Source organism: Aquarana catesbeiana, linkage group LG03 (assembly GCF_042186555.1).
Source record: "Aquarana catesbeiana isolate 2022-GZ linkage group LG03, ASM4218655v1, whole genome shotgun sequence".
NCBI lineage: Eukaryota > Metazoa > Chordata > Amphibia > Anura > Ranidae > Aquarana > Aquarana catesbeiana.
The window spans coordinates 510,182,255-510,196,743 of NC_133326.1; the positions used below are offsets into that span (position 1 = coordinate 510,182,255).

The following is a 14,489-nucleotide window of genomic DNA, read 5'->3' on the forward strand; positions in this document are numbered from 1 at the left end:
TCAAAGATGACATCTTCCAGGGGCACCCTTTTCAGGGTACTGCTTAGGGACAATTAACATTTCTAGATTTCCACTATAACATAGCAGATAACTTTTCAAGTTAATTTGTAATTCAATTTCCCCAACAGGATATAAGCAGAAAAAAATTAACTGATGGAGTTTAACCTTCTCTACTCTATCCAAAACAAAATCAAGCATTTTTGGTTATACATACATTTTAAAGTGACGTAGGTTACAATCTCTAAACAATCTCTTTAGATCTACTAGAAACTATGTACTGCAAAGCCCTACATAAACAATTAGAAAAAAAGAAAAGAAAAATTTGGACTAGATAGGCCAAACATGGAGAGTACAAATCATATATATATAAATTATGAACTTTTTTATTATTATGGTCTTATTGAAAGATGCAAACTTTTTCCTGTACCACTGCTTGAAGGAAGTGTCTTCTAAAAACTGGCAGTAGGTTTGAGAGTTGATTTTGAGTTCATCTTCAACGTGAAAGGTCCAACTAGCTCATCTTTAATAATACCAGCCCATACCAGTACCCCACCTCAACCTTGCTGGCATCTGAGTCGAAGTGGAGCTCTGCTGGTTATTGATCCAGCCGCAGGCCCATCCATCTGGTATGTTAAGAGTAACTCTCATCTCATCAGTCCAAAAAACTTTTGAACAATCTGTCTTCAGATATTTCTTGGCCCAGTCTTGACGTTTCAACTCATGTTTCTTGTTCAGTGATGGTCAGGTTTCAGCCAACCTTACCTAGGCCATGTCTCTGAGCACTGAACACCTTGTACTTCTGGCCACTCCAGGTAGGTTGCAATTCTGGAATCAGACAGCACTTTAGGATAATGTGTTCCTGGTAGCTTCACGTTTCATTCTTCTCAAAGCTTTGCATCTTTTTTTCTCAACACATTTTTTGCGACCCTGTTGACTATTTGCAACACAATGTATGATGGTTCTCACTCGCCAATATCTTAGCAATTTCAAGATGCATCCCTCTAAAGACATTTTTACAATTTTTGACTTTTTTGGCCCATTTTACCTTAGGAAAAGAAGCTGACTAATAATTATAAACACCTTGATATAGAATCTTGATCTCCTTAGGCCATGCCCTCCCTCATTACACAAATACACATCACCTGATATGCTTAAATCCAATAAGCATTTAAGTTTTTACAGCTTGGAGTTGAACAATATGCATGAAAACAGTGTCTTTATATCCCTCAAAGCCAAACAGAATCTAAATATTACCATACTAAGATATTTCAGTGCCCAAAAACACCCAGGAGTTTCAGTGTATCTCCATCTTGTGGTGTCCTCTATATATACACCTGCAGCCCAGCTTTAAAATGGCACAGGGCATAAACACGCAGCCGATAAAACTAGGCATGTGCGGATTGGCGCGCCACTCTGACTTCACCCTGGGTGGCTGATGACATCGGAGTGACGCATAAGTCTTTTATATATTTTATTATGTATATCACAGGTGATGGCCACGAGTGTCATTTATATATATTTACATAAACCATTAATATAATTTATAATAATTTAGAGGAATATGTATTTGGTGGTAGATCTAAATTAGATCTAGAATTACAGTGCAAGGTGTATAGTCAACGTTAGACGACAATGGAACTGAATGATGTAGTAATGGTGACATCATGCAAGAACTTTTAGTTGAATAGACTGGGCGAAGTTTGATTCACAGGGTTAAGCTGAATCCTCCTTAATTTGTACCGCACTTGTTCCCACTGCGAAACACGGCAGCTCACAATGGGAGGATTTTAGCAACAAAAGCAGTGCTTTTAATCCAGAAAGAAGTGGGATGAACTAGGTGTGGCCAGGTACTGATTGACAAGCTACAGACCTTGTGAATCACCAGTGACAAGGCTGATAGAAACTCCCCTGCAACATTTTTTCATCCCACTGTAATGCAAGCAGGCACACCTTACACGAGAGTGTCACCTATGCTCTGAATTCAAAAGCAGTGCAGCATCATTGCTGAACCATCACTGGCAGGATCAACAGGTAATTGTAGGACTTGCAGGGGTACTAAGAAGTGTTGATGCACTTATAATTAAATGCTGTAGCACATATTTTTTTATTAATGGGAAACCATAGTTTTACTTTAACCAGTTGAGAACACTAGGTGTGCTACACATGCCCAAAAAAGTAATCTAAATGCACAGAGTGTGACTGACTTCATCAATTTGCATAGATTTGGGTTCCTATAGTCAAATCAGATAAAGATGAATACTGAATGTTAAGGTTATTACACTTTTCAAATGCCTTTTGTCTTTTTGAATACAAATAATTTTATTATTTCTTCTTCTGTTAGGAATCCCCCTATGTTATGTACAAAAAGAATGCTGATGAATTTGAAGGCAATGATAAGTTTGAGGGATACTGCGTTGAACTGGCTCAGGAAATTGCCAAGCATGTTGGATTCAAGTACAAACTGGAGATCGTAAAGGATGGGAAATATGGAGCTCGTGATTCAGACATGAAGGCATGGAATGGAATGGTGGGAGAGTTGGTGTATGGGGTACGTACATCACAGCTACTATGGTGTTCACTTAATGAATTTTATAGCTTGTTGTATACCGTGACTTTGAGTTAACACAGTGAGCCTGTGATCGATGTGTGAGTTATGATAGTAATGGTTATAGAAGCTGGCAGAAGAGAAGCCAGTGCATATTTTTGTTGCTGAATCATGATGGATAAATAAACCCCTAATGAACATTGCATCTCTAACTTGACCTGACCACTGGGCAGTAAAATCAATTACAGTTCTTTCATTCCTTGTATTGGACACTACACCTTTCAACATGACTTGATCATTTGATATAATTATAATTACATTATATACTAGCATAGAAAACCACATGACCATTGGGCATGATTTTAGTGAAATTCTTTAATGTCTATGGAACTAAAGAAACACAATTCATACCTAAAACAGCCTGATTTTTGGTTCCCTAATGGTCAGAAAGGCTGTTAGTCATAATTATTGTAGCGCCCTGGGGTTTAGTCAGGGAGCTCCTCACCAAATTTCTTGTCAGGAGTAGCTACTGTAGTTAATTGCTAGAGATCAATTGATTTCTCCCTAAGTTTGGCCTGGTTCTACTTTTCTCTTCTAACACCAGGTGGCCAGGCACTTGGAGGTATTAGGTTGAGAAGGACAACTCAAGGTCAGGTTATGGGTATATGGGGTATCTCAGCCAATGGGCAGGGGTTTTCTTGAATCCCTTGGCCTGCTGGGAGGACCAATATATATGGGTGGAGTCAGGTGATCTATGTTCTGTGCCATCTGGACTGGGGTCTGGGTGGATATGTGTCGTCTGTCCCAGGCTGCTAGGCCAGAGATTGGGGCTATCCTGGGGGCATTTGGCTGCCAGGTTGTGTGAGGGCCTATCCATAAGTAAGAGGGCAGCGCAGAGTTGGGACTGCAGCTTGCAGTTCAACAGAAAGTTATGGTTCTGACGGCCGGAGAACCTGTCAGTGGTTGGAGGTAGAAGGGAAGCTGTCACTACAAAGGGACCAATCACCTTTACCAGGGACCACAGTGAGAAACTGAAGCAAGTACTGGGACCATATTCTCACTGAAAGGGCATGGTGGAGAATCAGGAAACTTCAGGTGGTGATCAAGTCAAGGACCCAACCAGCGGAGGAGACGCTTGCAGAGCAGCCTTCTGAGTCAAGCCAGGGACCGAGCCGGTTAGCAGGGGTGAAGCTTGAGAAGTATCTAGAGTGCCAGGCTAGGGACCCAGCAGAGAAGCGGGGGTGATGCTTGAGGGGATACCACCGCAAACCTTGAAGGAGCTCAAGGTATTCATAATCAGTGAATCAGAGGGTCTAGTGAGAGACCGGGAGCTCCGTATTGAAGAACTACAAGGAGCAGTTGTAGTGAAGCTGAAAGAACTGTTACGTTTGAGTTAGGAACTGTTAAAGGACTGTTACCATAGGAGACAGCATTCCTGCAAGTGCAGATGTGGCTTCTTGCTGGGGCCTTTCCCTGCACAGCTGTCCTCCTATTGAAGTCTCAGAGTCTGCCAATTGAGTTTGCAACTATCTAAGGGTGTCCTGACCCCATCCCTCTTTCCCCCAAAATATATAAAAAGGACTGTCAAAAGAAATAAAACCTCTTTTACATCCAAGAAGTGTCTGGTACCCAATGACTTTTATCATCTTTGCACCCACTATGCCTCACAACCCACCACATATTGAAGGATGTCAGCCATCTTTGGCCTTGGAGGTCCTCATTAGACCAAAAGAGGTAAAAAGACTTTGCTACATTATGAAACAATAGTAAGGCTTGGGAGGTAGAAGGAGGCCGACTGTAGCCAGGATTTTTAATAATATTTTTTTACATATATAAGAATTTCACTGTTTTTTTGGGTACCAAGATACATGTGCATACCTGCATTTTTCTGACCATTTACTTTCTGTGAGTTTGGTAAATCAAGTGAACTTAAATAAGTGGAGTGTTCTTCAGTTTTACCAGTCTCTGTATCTTCAACCATGTGCGTGACCACTGGACATGATCACGATACAATTCTGTTAGATTATACAAACAAAGAGTAGTTTATTTACATTGCATGCATTAACTTCTTTCAGCCATCTTCTGTCTTTATTCACTTGCTTCAGTATCAGCTGTGCAATATTGCTCTGGAACCTGTTTTGTGATGATGACTGTGTAATCAGAATTAATGGAATAAAATTATACCAGCGCAAAATATTTGTTAAAATATAAACAGCTGCTGAACACTCAAGGAAAATTTACAAAAATAGTACAAAGAATAGTGCAGCACTAAATATCACAATTAATACATCTCCTCATCCAATAAATCAATACATGAAAGATATAGGTATTAGAAAGGAAAAATCATAAAAAGTTCATATAAAAAAATCAGGATTCCAAAAAGTGACAATGTGCATCAATGAAGACTGAAAATCGGTGCCAGAAGTGCGACCTCCACCATAAGACACTCTTTGCCGCTCACCTCAATGATAGGATCCCCGAGTCAACAAAGGTTCAAAAAGGCTTTCCCTTACGGTCAAAATCCTGGAGAGTAGCGATAAACCTCTTCATAATGCAAAGCACATGGATCACCACATCAGCTCATATACAGGGGATCGCAGCATAGGATCATCAGTGTCCCAAAATTCCGTTATATGCAAATAAATTAAGAAATATCTAGTGCTCTCTGGCATGTATTTAATATTATAAAAATGAAGAATCACACCTACATACAAGGCACTTCCATTAAGTGCCAGCAAAAAAGCGTTCTGTAACATAAAACCACATGGAGTCAGCATAATGAGAGGGTCGCGGGTGACGTAAATCCCTCTCGCGTGCGCGTACCATCCCAAGGAGCAGGACTTTATCAGTGTATAGGTAAGCACTTCATACACCCGTCTTAAATAGCAATGAATAATCAACAGAGGGGAAAAGTTACACCCATCATTAACTCATAAGTAATTTGCATCCTGACCACAGGAGGGAGACTAGTGAGCTGCCTGTGTAATGTTTCGGCAAGGATACTTGTAGGCTCCATCAGGGGTGCATGTGACAGGGTGACAAGGCAGGAACCCAACTGGGAATTAGTTGTAAAGCCCAAACAGAAAGTGCCTAAAAAATAAGGATCATCATGTATTGTTATAATGAAAGCTCTAGATAAGAAACTGGAATTGCAATATAATAAATGTTGTATGAGCTTTTACTGGTTGGGTGCACATCAATTTAATTTACAAAATATGCAAAGCCTCTACATTAATTCCATCACTAGTTGGCAAAGCAGAGTCAATTTCAAGTCGATTTGTATTCCGACTATTGACATTCAGGTATTTACATATTCCTAACGTGTAGTTAATAGGCTTCAAACAAGGCCTCTCTTGCAACTGTAACTACACACACTGTGCAGCATTTCATCCTTGAAGCCCTAAAGTTATCCAAGTCTTGCTCAGATCACCCTATTCCCATTCCCAGAGCACCTGCTCTGTGTTCACATCAGAGATTAGCTGGATAAAACGCTGCTGATCTTCACTGATCAGAAGAGAAAGTGGAGCTGAGCTGGTAAGTCAATGCTGGGATGGGAAAGCAGGGTGAGCTGAGCTGCTAAGAGAGAGATTTAGGCTGGCCTAGTTTTTTTTTTTAGCCAGCAAGTTGAACTAAGAGATTCTTTTATCCACACAAATAAAGTGGATGGAGGAATCCCCCCTACCTGGAACATTTTATTCTCACAACAGCACCCACACCAAGTGGCACCCGATTATTTGCTTGTTACTTTTTTCAGCTTACAGCACATATGTTTATACTATATATTCTTACATTTATGTCTGACTCACCTTCAACCAAAATTCAACAAAACAGTAGGTCCATAATTGATATAATAAGGTCTATGGTTGCAAGTGCAGTTGGGCACATAGGTTCAATTTGCAGTTAATGAGGCCAAATACACTTTCACCTAACATCAAATGGTGCAATAACTCTGACCATATGCAGAGATATATGTCTTCCTGGCAGTTTCCCATTGACGGTTCCACATCATTATTGCTTCTGCTGACACTTGTGATAAAATGCTTCCATCTGTGTGTTCACCTTATGCAAGATTGATATTGATAGTGTAGTACTGTGTATATATAATAATAAATGTCAGGGCAAAGTTAGACTATAGATCACTGCTGGAAGCAGAACTGGCAAATATATTTTGGTGTTAAAGTGAACCTGTCATTTACGAACAGCTGAGACAGAACTTGTAGACAATCAAGAGACATTACTGACAACCAAAAGACATTACTGAATTATAAAATATGACTGCTTGTGGTTGGTTGGCCTGGCTGCTTTTTGATACCAGGGACTTAGACCCTGTGAAAAAATTCTCCTGTTTCTGCGAAATGCATCTAAAGTCTAAAGACAAAACTTTTTTAAAAAACCAGGATGAAGTAAAGAAGGGATAGAATCCCTGTGAGGTCTTTATTGCTGTCTGTGTCCCTATAAGGGTATGCACACTCTTTTTTTTGTGTTGGTGACCACTGCCACTAGGACTGAATGTGAAGGAAAATTCTAAATTTTGAGTTGTTTAGATAATAGGAGCAGAGGCAAAATCATCTAATGAAGACAATTGTTCTAGTGACAACTTTTTAATAAAGGAATTTCCTCACTTTGGAGAGATTTTCTCACTTCTTTTTCTATAGGACAAGAAGTTAAATCCCCCAATGGGACGCAGTTGGGGAATAAAACTTGGCAGGGCTTTCAACCATACCATATGGTATTGAAAATGGAAATTAAATGATAAGAAAAAAGAAATGTTTTTACCTAAGAAATACTCTAAAATTTGTCATCTTTTTTGGGTTGGTAGGGTATGGTGGTGTCCAAACCTACTTTTTCTTCCCTAGCTTTTTAGGGTTGGTCATGGAGAAGAAGAATATTTCACAACAGCAAGTTTATTCAGATACCAAATAACCTACCAGTTTTAATGGATATTAGGGGGAAATTGTACACCTGGTGGAAACACATGCAACCACAAAGATAGGATACAGACTCAATGCAGATGGTGTCCCAAGTGAGATTCAAGGCAGAACCCCTTTGCTGTAAGGTGAAAGTGTTATCTACTCAGCTACCTGAGCCACCAGGTATAAGTGGACCCAAAACAAATATATAGTTAGTCAGAACCACACACAGATAACAAAAAAATAAATAAATTAAGCATATCATGCGCAAACTGCTAGCTCTATATAATCCCTGTATTATAATAATAATAATATCTAAAAAAATGTTCCTACATTTTGGATAGAGTAGAGAATAGTATGAAACTCTTGCCCTTCAGTGAGGTATATATATCCTCTTAGGCAGTTCTCACTGGAATGCGTGGAATATTTCCCCACTTTTTTTATTCAGATGACAACTCAAAAGCCCTGGTTATGGGGATCACCAAGTCCCCAAGACCACTGGGGGCACAGACAACTGTAAAAACATAATAGAGATTCTACCCCTTTCCCACTTCATCCTTAATTAGAAAAAAAACGTTTGGGCTTAAACTACGCTCTAAAACATCCTACATTGCAAGTCTGGCTGAACTAGTTAACCAAATTTGAACTTCCTGCTGTTAAAACAGTAGACATATTGTATAATATACACGTCACAGACTGCTTAAAGGTTGCATTAAAGATTGTATTATTACCATAGAGTACCTCTACAACAGAGAATAGGTTAAATCATTTTTTACAGGAAAATACAATAACGTTCTGTATAAACAGATCAAAACTCTCTAATAAAAAAAAAAAAAAAGAAAAAAAAAGAAGAAGCTGCAAGCCATGCCCCCTCATCATTCATCAGATCATTTATCATATTAAATTGTGTAAATTACTTAGGTACAGTATACCTATCCCTTTTAACTAATTTCTCCAGACTCAAAGCTTAATTCTTATTTTATTATGAGCAGATTCCCAACAGAAGACTGTGAAGGGAAAGGGAAGCTCATTTCGTTATTTATTAATTCAGTTTACACAACGAATTGGAGTTTATACAGCACAGCCTAACTGATTACTATCTCTGTTCCCAAAGTCTGCTCAGCACATCCCTCCCTTTTCCCTCATCAGTTTTTTTTTTTCTTTGCCCCCCTACGGCTATGGACATGTTCTTGCTTTGCTTCTCTCGATGGGAGCTGGTAACCATGGTAACCCCTGTATGGTTCCTGGGTTGCGGCCTACAGCCATTTTGGTAACCTTTCCCATTCTCACATGTTCTGTCTCAGTGGGTGCAGTATTTCAGCACTCCTCTTTGACAGTGAACCTTAAGGGTAATATAGTGCCTTTTCCTTGTGAATCTCTGCAAAGCTTAGCTTGCCCTTTGGTGCACACATAGAAATTGGTTTAATTAATCTAAATGATTAGGAATTATCAAATCTCAAGTGTCTTTTAACTGCAAAAAAACTCTGCCTGTTTTAACACGATGGGTCACACTTGGTTAAATTCAAGGGGAATTGCAAGATAGTCTATGTGAGTAAAATTGTTTGACTGTAAAGCTCAACTCCAGCCATGGGCTTTTTTATGGATATAATGAGAAAGAGTTAGAGCCTCTGTCAGCTTTTAAATGCAGTCTGTGTCCCATCAATTTGTTTTGTCATGCTTTTAATGCTGTTTTTGCCCCCATTGAGATTTCCTCTCATTTCCTATTCTGTCTGACATCCATCACCTGGACAGGATGTGAACAAAATCTTCTCAAAACTCAACTGAGGTTGCTGGGGTCATGTCCTGCCTCCTCCCCCTGGCCATTCAAAAATCAAAACCTAGGTCTCTGTGTTTTGTGAATGGCCAGGAGCAGAGGCCTATGAGACCTGCAACACTTACCTTAGAGCAGTCCGGAAGTACAGTAGGGGCTTTAGTAATCCCAGCATTTAAACAAGTACATTTGCGGGATGTGGAATAAATTGAACATGACAGGAGGTGGCTTTTGAAGCTAAGGAATATTTAACTGCTTTAACCATGATAAGGTTATTGTGCTTTAATTGGGCTTTAATGAGGACACTGTTGGCAACAAAAGGTCCTTGAATATTTGTGTTAATTGCTGTCATGGTCTCTATTCGGGGAGAATTTCTCCCTTATATACCCTTTTTGTTTAACATCCATCAATTAGACTTGAAGTCAGATGACATCTCCCAAACAAGAGCATAGACAGCAATAAAAAGTTGAAAGTTCTAACCCTTCTTCACTCTGAAACCAAAAACAGTTTTGGCTGGAGTTGGACTTTAAAGCCCAAGCTCTAAATTTTTTTTTTTTGTACTGTTACCCTGGAGCATGAAAAAAATGCTCTGGCTGCAATAGTAACAGCCCAGAGCAGTCCCCCAAAACAATATTTTTTTGTTTGCCACAAGATGTCTCCAATGGGGAAATACTGAGAGTGCAGGACATCACGGTCCCCCACTCTGTACTCACATTGTATTGATGAAGAGAGTAAAAGAGTAGTTTTGAGGTCATCTTGTGGAGGGAGGTCACGGAGTCTGGGGGTTGGGTTTTAAAGCAGACCTTGCGTGAAAATGCAAAGTTTGCTTATATTGAGGCCCATCACCCACTGAATAAAAATATGCTCAGTGAAATCTACAATCTACATTGCTTTCATTAATAATGGCATCACTGTGCTTTCTAGTGAAATTCTGTGAAAGCTAAGGATTCCAAATCCCATGGGAATGCACATCTGCACAGTGCTGCAGCATCTTCTTGTGATATTTGGGAACCCCTGTTTTCCCAGGATCCTATAGTAAGGCCCATTGACATCACCGGTGCCTACAAGTAGCAGCAAGAAGCTGGAGTGTAAAGATTTTTTTTTCAAACGTTCCACTTTATTATTGCTTCCATAGGGCATTTTTTTCAGGGGTGGAAGCTGTTATATAAATGTGCCCCTTGCTGTTCGCTGTGGTTCCTTCCATCAACCCCTCTCTCACTACTGTGTCCTGCAGTGACAGAGGGGTCAGCGAGAGGAATTACAGTGCCCAGCAGATGACAAGTTATCTGACATGCAGACGTGTCAAATAGCAGCAATGACGGGAGCTCTTTAAGAGAGCATGTTTTCAACACATCACCTGCTAGATAAGTACATAAAAAAGCTCCTTCTTTTACAAGGTACTTTCTTTTTAGTTCATTTTAAGATCTGACAGGGTTATATTAAACAAAAAAAAACTATTTTCGGAGAAACCTACTGGGTACAGTCAACCTCTGACCTCTATAAACTCTCAGAAATTTTAGCAGGTGGATTACCATACCTCAAACATTCTAGATAATTAACCTTGCTGCAAAAGTGTTTTGCTCAAAAACAATTGTTTGACATGGCATGTTTTTGTTTTTACATAGTGTATTTATTGGCACTCACTTTTTCACCATGAAAATTGGGTGCAAATAGCTTGTGCGTGTTATACGCCAATACTTCAATTTTAGCTGCCTCGGAGGGGACAGGGAAGGGGGCAGGACGAGCGGCGTCAGATTACATACAGTGAGAAACTCCTGTTTACTTGGTGGCCTCTATAATAGGAAGTCCCGTCTCCTGGGACGCCATTGGACCACTGTTCTGTCTATCATAGGAGATTCTCACTGTATGTAATCTGTCGGCGCTCATCCCACCCCTCTCCCTGTCCCCTCTAGGCTGCAGATGGGCATCGATCAGGCTGCACTGATGGCAATGGTGAGGCTGCTGCATTGATGTGGACTGGTGAGGCTGCATTGATGTGGACTGATGAGGCTGCATTGATGGCACTTGTGAGGCTGCAGATGGGCATTGATCAGGCTGCATTGAAGGCAATGGTGAGGCTGCAGATGGGCACTGACCCTTATTTTGCTTCAAAGTTCCTTATTTCAAATTTAAGTTTTTTCCTGAAACTTCCCTCTGAAAAAGAATGTGCGTGTTATACGCCTGTGCGTGTTATACGCCGATAAATACGGTATTTTCCCAGCAAGAAGGCAGATGGCATTACTAGTTATTATTGGTCTTCTAAAAGCTTAGTGAGATAAAATGTGGCCAGAGCAGAGTCCAAAGCCAAGATGTCTGGGAAGGGATTTCCCTACTGCATCCTAATGCCCCGTACATGCGATCGGACTTTCCGACAACAAAACCGTGGAATTTTGTTCGAAGGATGTTGGCTCCAACTTGTCTTGCATACACACGGTCACACAAATGTTGGCCAACAATTACAAATGTAGTGACGTACAAGACGTACGGCGAGCCGATAAAAAGGAAGTTCAATAGTCATGTGATATCTCCATTACGAACGCTAGTTTTACAAGACCGAGCGCTTCCAGCTCATACTTGATTCTGAGCATGCGTGGACTTTTGTGCGACGGACTTGTGTACACACGATCAGAAAGTCTAACAAAAATTTGTTGGCGGAAAATTTGAGAACCTGCTAGCCAACATTTGTTGGCGAAAAGTCCGACAACAAATGTTCAATGGAGCATACACAGGGTCGGGCTTTCCGCCAACAAGCTCACATCCAACATTTATTGTCGGAAAATCCGATCGTGTGTACGGGGCATAAGTCTTCATTTACAAAACTTTTATTGATTTTGATATGAAAATGAACAAGAGAGGGAGTAAAATGAAGCTTCATTATTTTCAGGCAACAAAGACACGATCTCTGGGCAATCCAGAAACATTATTACAAGTTAGCAATAAGAGATTTTCATTCAAACTTATGGCTATAGAGGCTATATATATTTCTTCTTTAAGTTAGCAATAAGATTGCTAATAATGGCCTTCTCCATTTTTTTTTCTGGTGAATGTACTCTAATGCCCCGTACACACGGTCGGATTTTCCGACGGAAAATGTGTGATAGGACCTTGTTGTCAGAAATTCCGACCGCGTGTAGGCTCCATCACACATTTTCCATCGGATTTTCCAACACACAAAGTTGGAGAGCAGGATATAAAATTTTCCGACAACAAAATCCTTTGTCAGAAATTCCGATCGTGTGTACACAAATCCGACGGACAAAGTGCCATGCATGCTCAGAATAAATAAAGAGATGAAAGCTATTGGCCACTGCCCCGTTTATAGTCCCGACGTACGTGTTTTACATCACCGCGTTTAGAATGATCGGATTTTCCGACAACTTTGTGTGACCGTGTGTATGCAAGACAAGTTTGAGCCAACATCCGTCGGAAAAAATCCTAGGATTTTGTTGTCGGAATGTCCGAACAAAGTCCGACTCTGTGTACAGGGCATAAGAGGGTTTCCTAAAGAGTTTTTTGGTCATGCAAGGCAAATCAAGAGGTTTGCTTAAATACAGAAGCACTAATACCTTTGTTGACTAGTCCACCTCCTACATTTAGCTGGTGGGAGAAAAGAAAATATCTGGTACTTCCAAATATGGGGGAGAGTTTGTCTCACTCCCCTTCTTCCCATGCGACAGAGCTGGTGATTGGCTCAGTGCTGTTACGTGGGTGCATGATAGAATCCTCAGCCCTGTTTAAGCTCTGACCAGAGAAATTTGGAGCTTAGACAAAGCCAACGCTTTTTTGACCCAGTGACTGAACAGAGCAGTCAAGAGCTAAAGGAAGATAAGTTAGATAGATAATTAATCTGTTAAATAGCTAGGGAGGATGGCATTAAAGAAAACCTGTTGCTTTGTTCTGCATCACCAAAACACAATTCCCTGTATAAAATCACCTGGATGATTTAATTAATTAATGTTCACCTAAAACCAAATTATCCAATTTAAGTGAACTATCCCTTCAAATTCTTCCACTTCTAAATTGACTTACATTTGAATTATTTTCTGTGAGTCAGTGCATGTGTATATATTATTCTGTATAAGAATATTGAGAGTATTGACTGCTGAAAGCTGTATACTGACCCTGACAACCAAGAGGCAAAATGTACTATCACCTTTAATTAGAATGACAAAGAGCATGCACAGCCATTTTTTAGTAGCCTGTCGTACAATATCAAATTTGACAGAAAGCTGTTTGTTATGTAAAGATTTGAATTTCTGATGTTTTTTTGCAAACATTGCTAACAGCATGAGACTTTGCCTGCTGTCTGGAAGATTTAGCAATGATATCATTTTACTGATACAATGTCTGGAAAGTCTTAAAGGCAACCTGTATTGGAAAAAAAATGTGAGGCTGCTATTGTTGACTACTTCTGAAAATCATAGTTGACTGGGAGAGTGGATCTGGTGACTTCAGTGCTAACCTTGAAAATGTATGCAGATCAGAACTTTTAGCTGCCTTCTAACTTTGTAATCTGCATTTTCTTTCAAGTCAGTGATTCGTAGGGTATTGAATCCTGAGCTAGGCAACTAGCTCAGACTTCTCTTAGATTGAGATCAGTAATGGAAGCCCATGCACTTCTTTAATTACATTTTTTCTTTAGAGCATATCTAAAGCCAAAACTACTTTTTTTTTTTCAAAATAGTACTCTTTTTCCTTTAAATATACTTTAGAGCAGATCTTGCATGAAATTTCAGCCCTGCCCCTGAATAAGAACATTTAGTGAAAGCAAGAAAAAAAAAAAAGCTTTGAAGACAAAATGTAAAAATACCTTACATCCAGCTTCTGGTGCACCTGTCTAGACAAGAGAAGGCCATCTCAAAATAAAAAGAAAAGGATCCTAAATCCCAAAAGAGCATAGCTGGAACTCCCCCAAGACTCTACAGTGATTACTCTACAGGAAGCACTTGGAAGGTGGCTTAAAATATTTTCTATATTTTTTTTCAGATTTTTGTATTCCTTTATTGCTTTGACTGAGCATTTTTAATTAAGAAGTGTGTGTGTGTGTGTGTGTCATGCAAAGTCCACTGTAAGCTTCCTGTATGCATGTTATATAAGCAACTTTTACTGCTGCCTTCTGGTTGTTATTAGCAGCAATTTTCTATGGCATACCTATTGAGGAGAAAACAAGATCCATTCTGAGTGACAAAAAAAATGAATAAAAAAAACACTCTATATGGAATATCTGTTTAGAACACAAAAGCTTTTAGTAGTTAATGTTCAT

At 39.7% G+C, this 14,489-nt stretch overlaps 1 protein-coding gene across 4 annotated transcripts in view; it reads left to right on the top strand.

The window, feature by feature from the left end:
- Positions 1-14,489, top strand: part of GRIA1 (glutamate ionotropic receptor AMPA type subunit 1) — a 462,487-nt gene that overhangs the window by 338,291 nt on the left and 109,707 nt on the right. For all 4 annotated transcript variants that reach the window (XM_073621138.1, XM_073621139.1, XM_073621140.1 and 1 more), the window contains exon 10: positions 2,342-2,548. In XM_073621138.1, the coding sequence (XP_073477239.1) occupies positions 2,342-2,548 (207 nt within the window). The remainder of the gene's footprint in view (positions 1-2,341; positions 2,549-14,489) is intronic.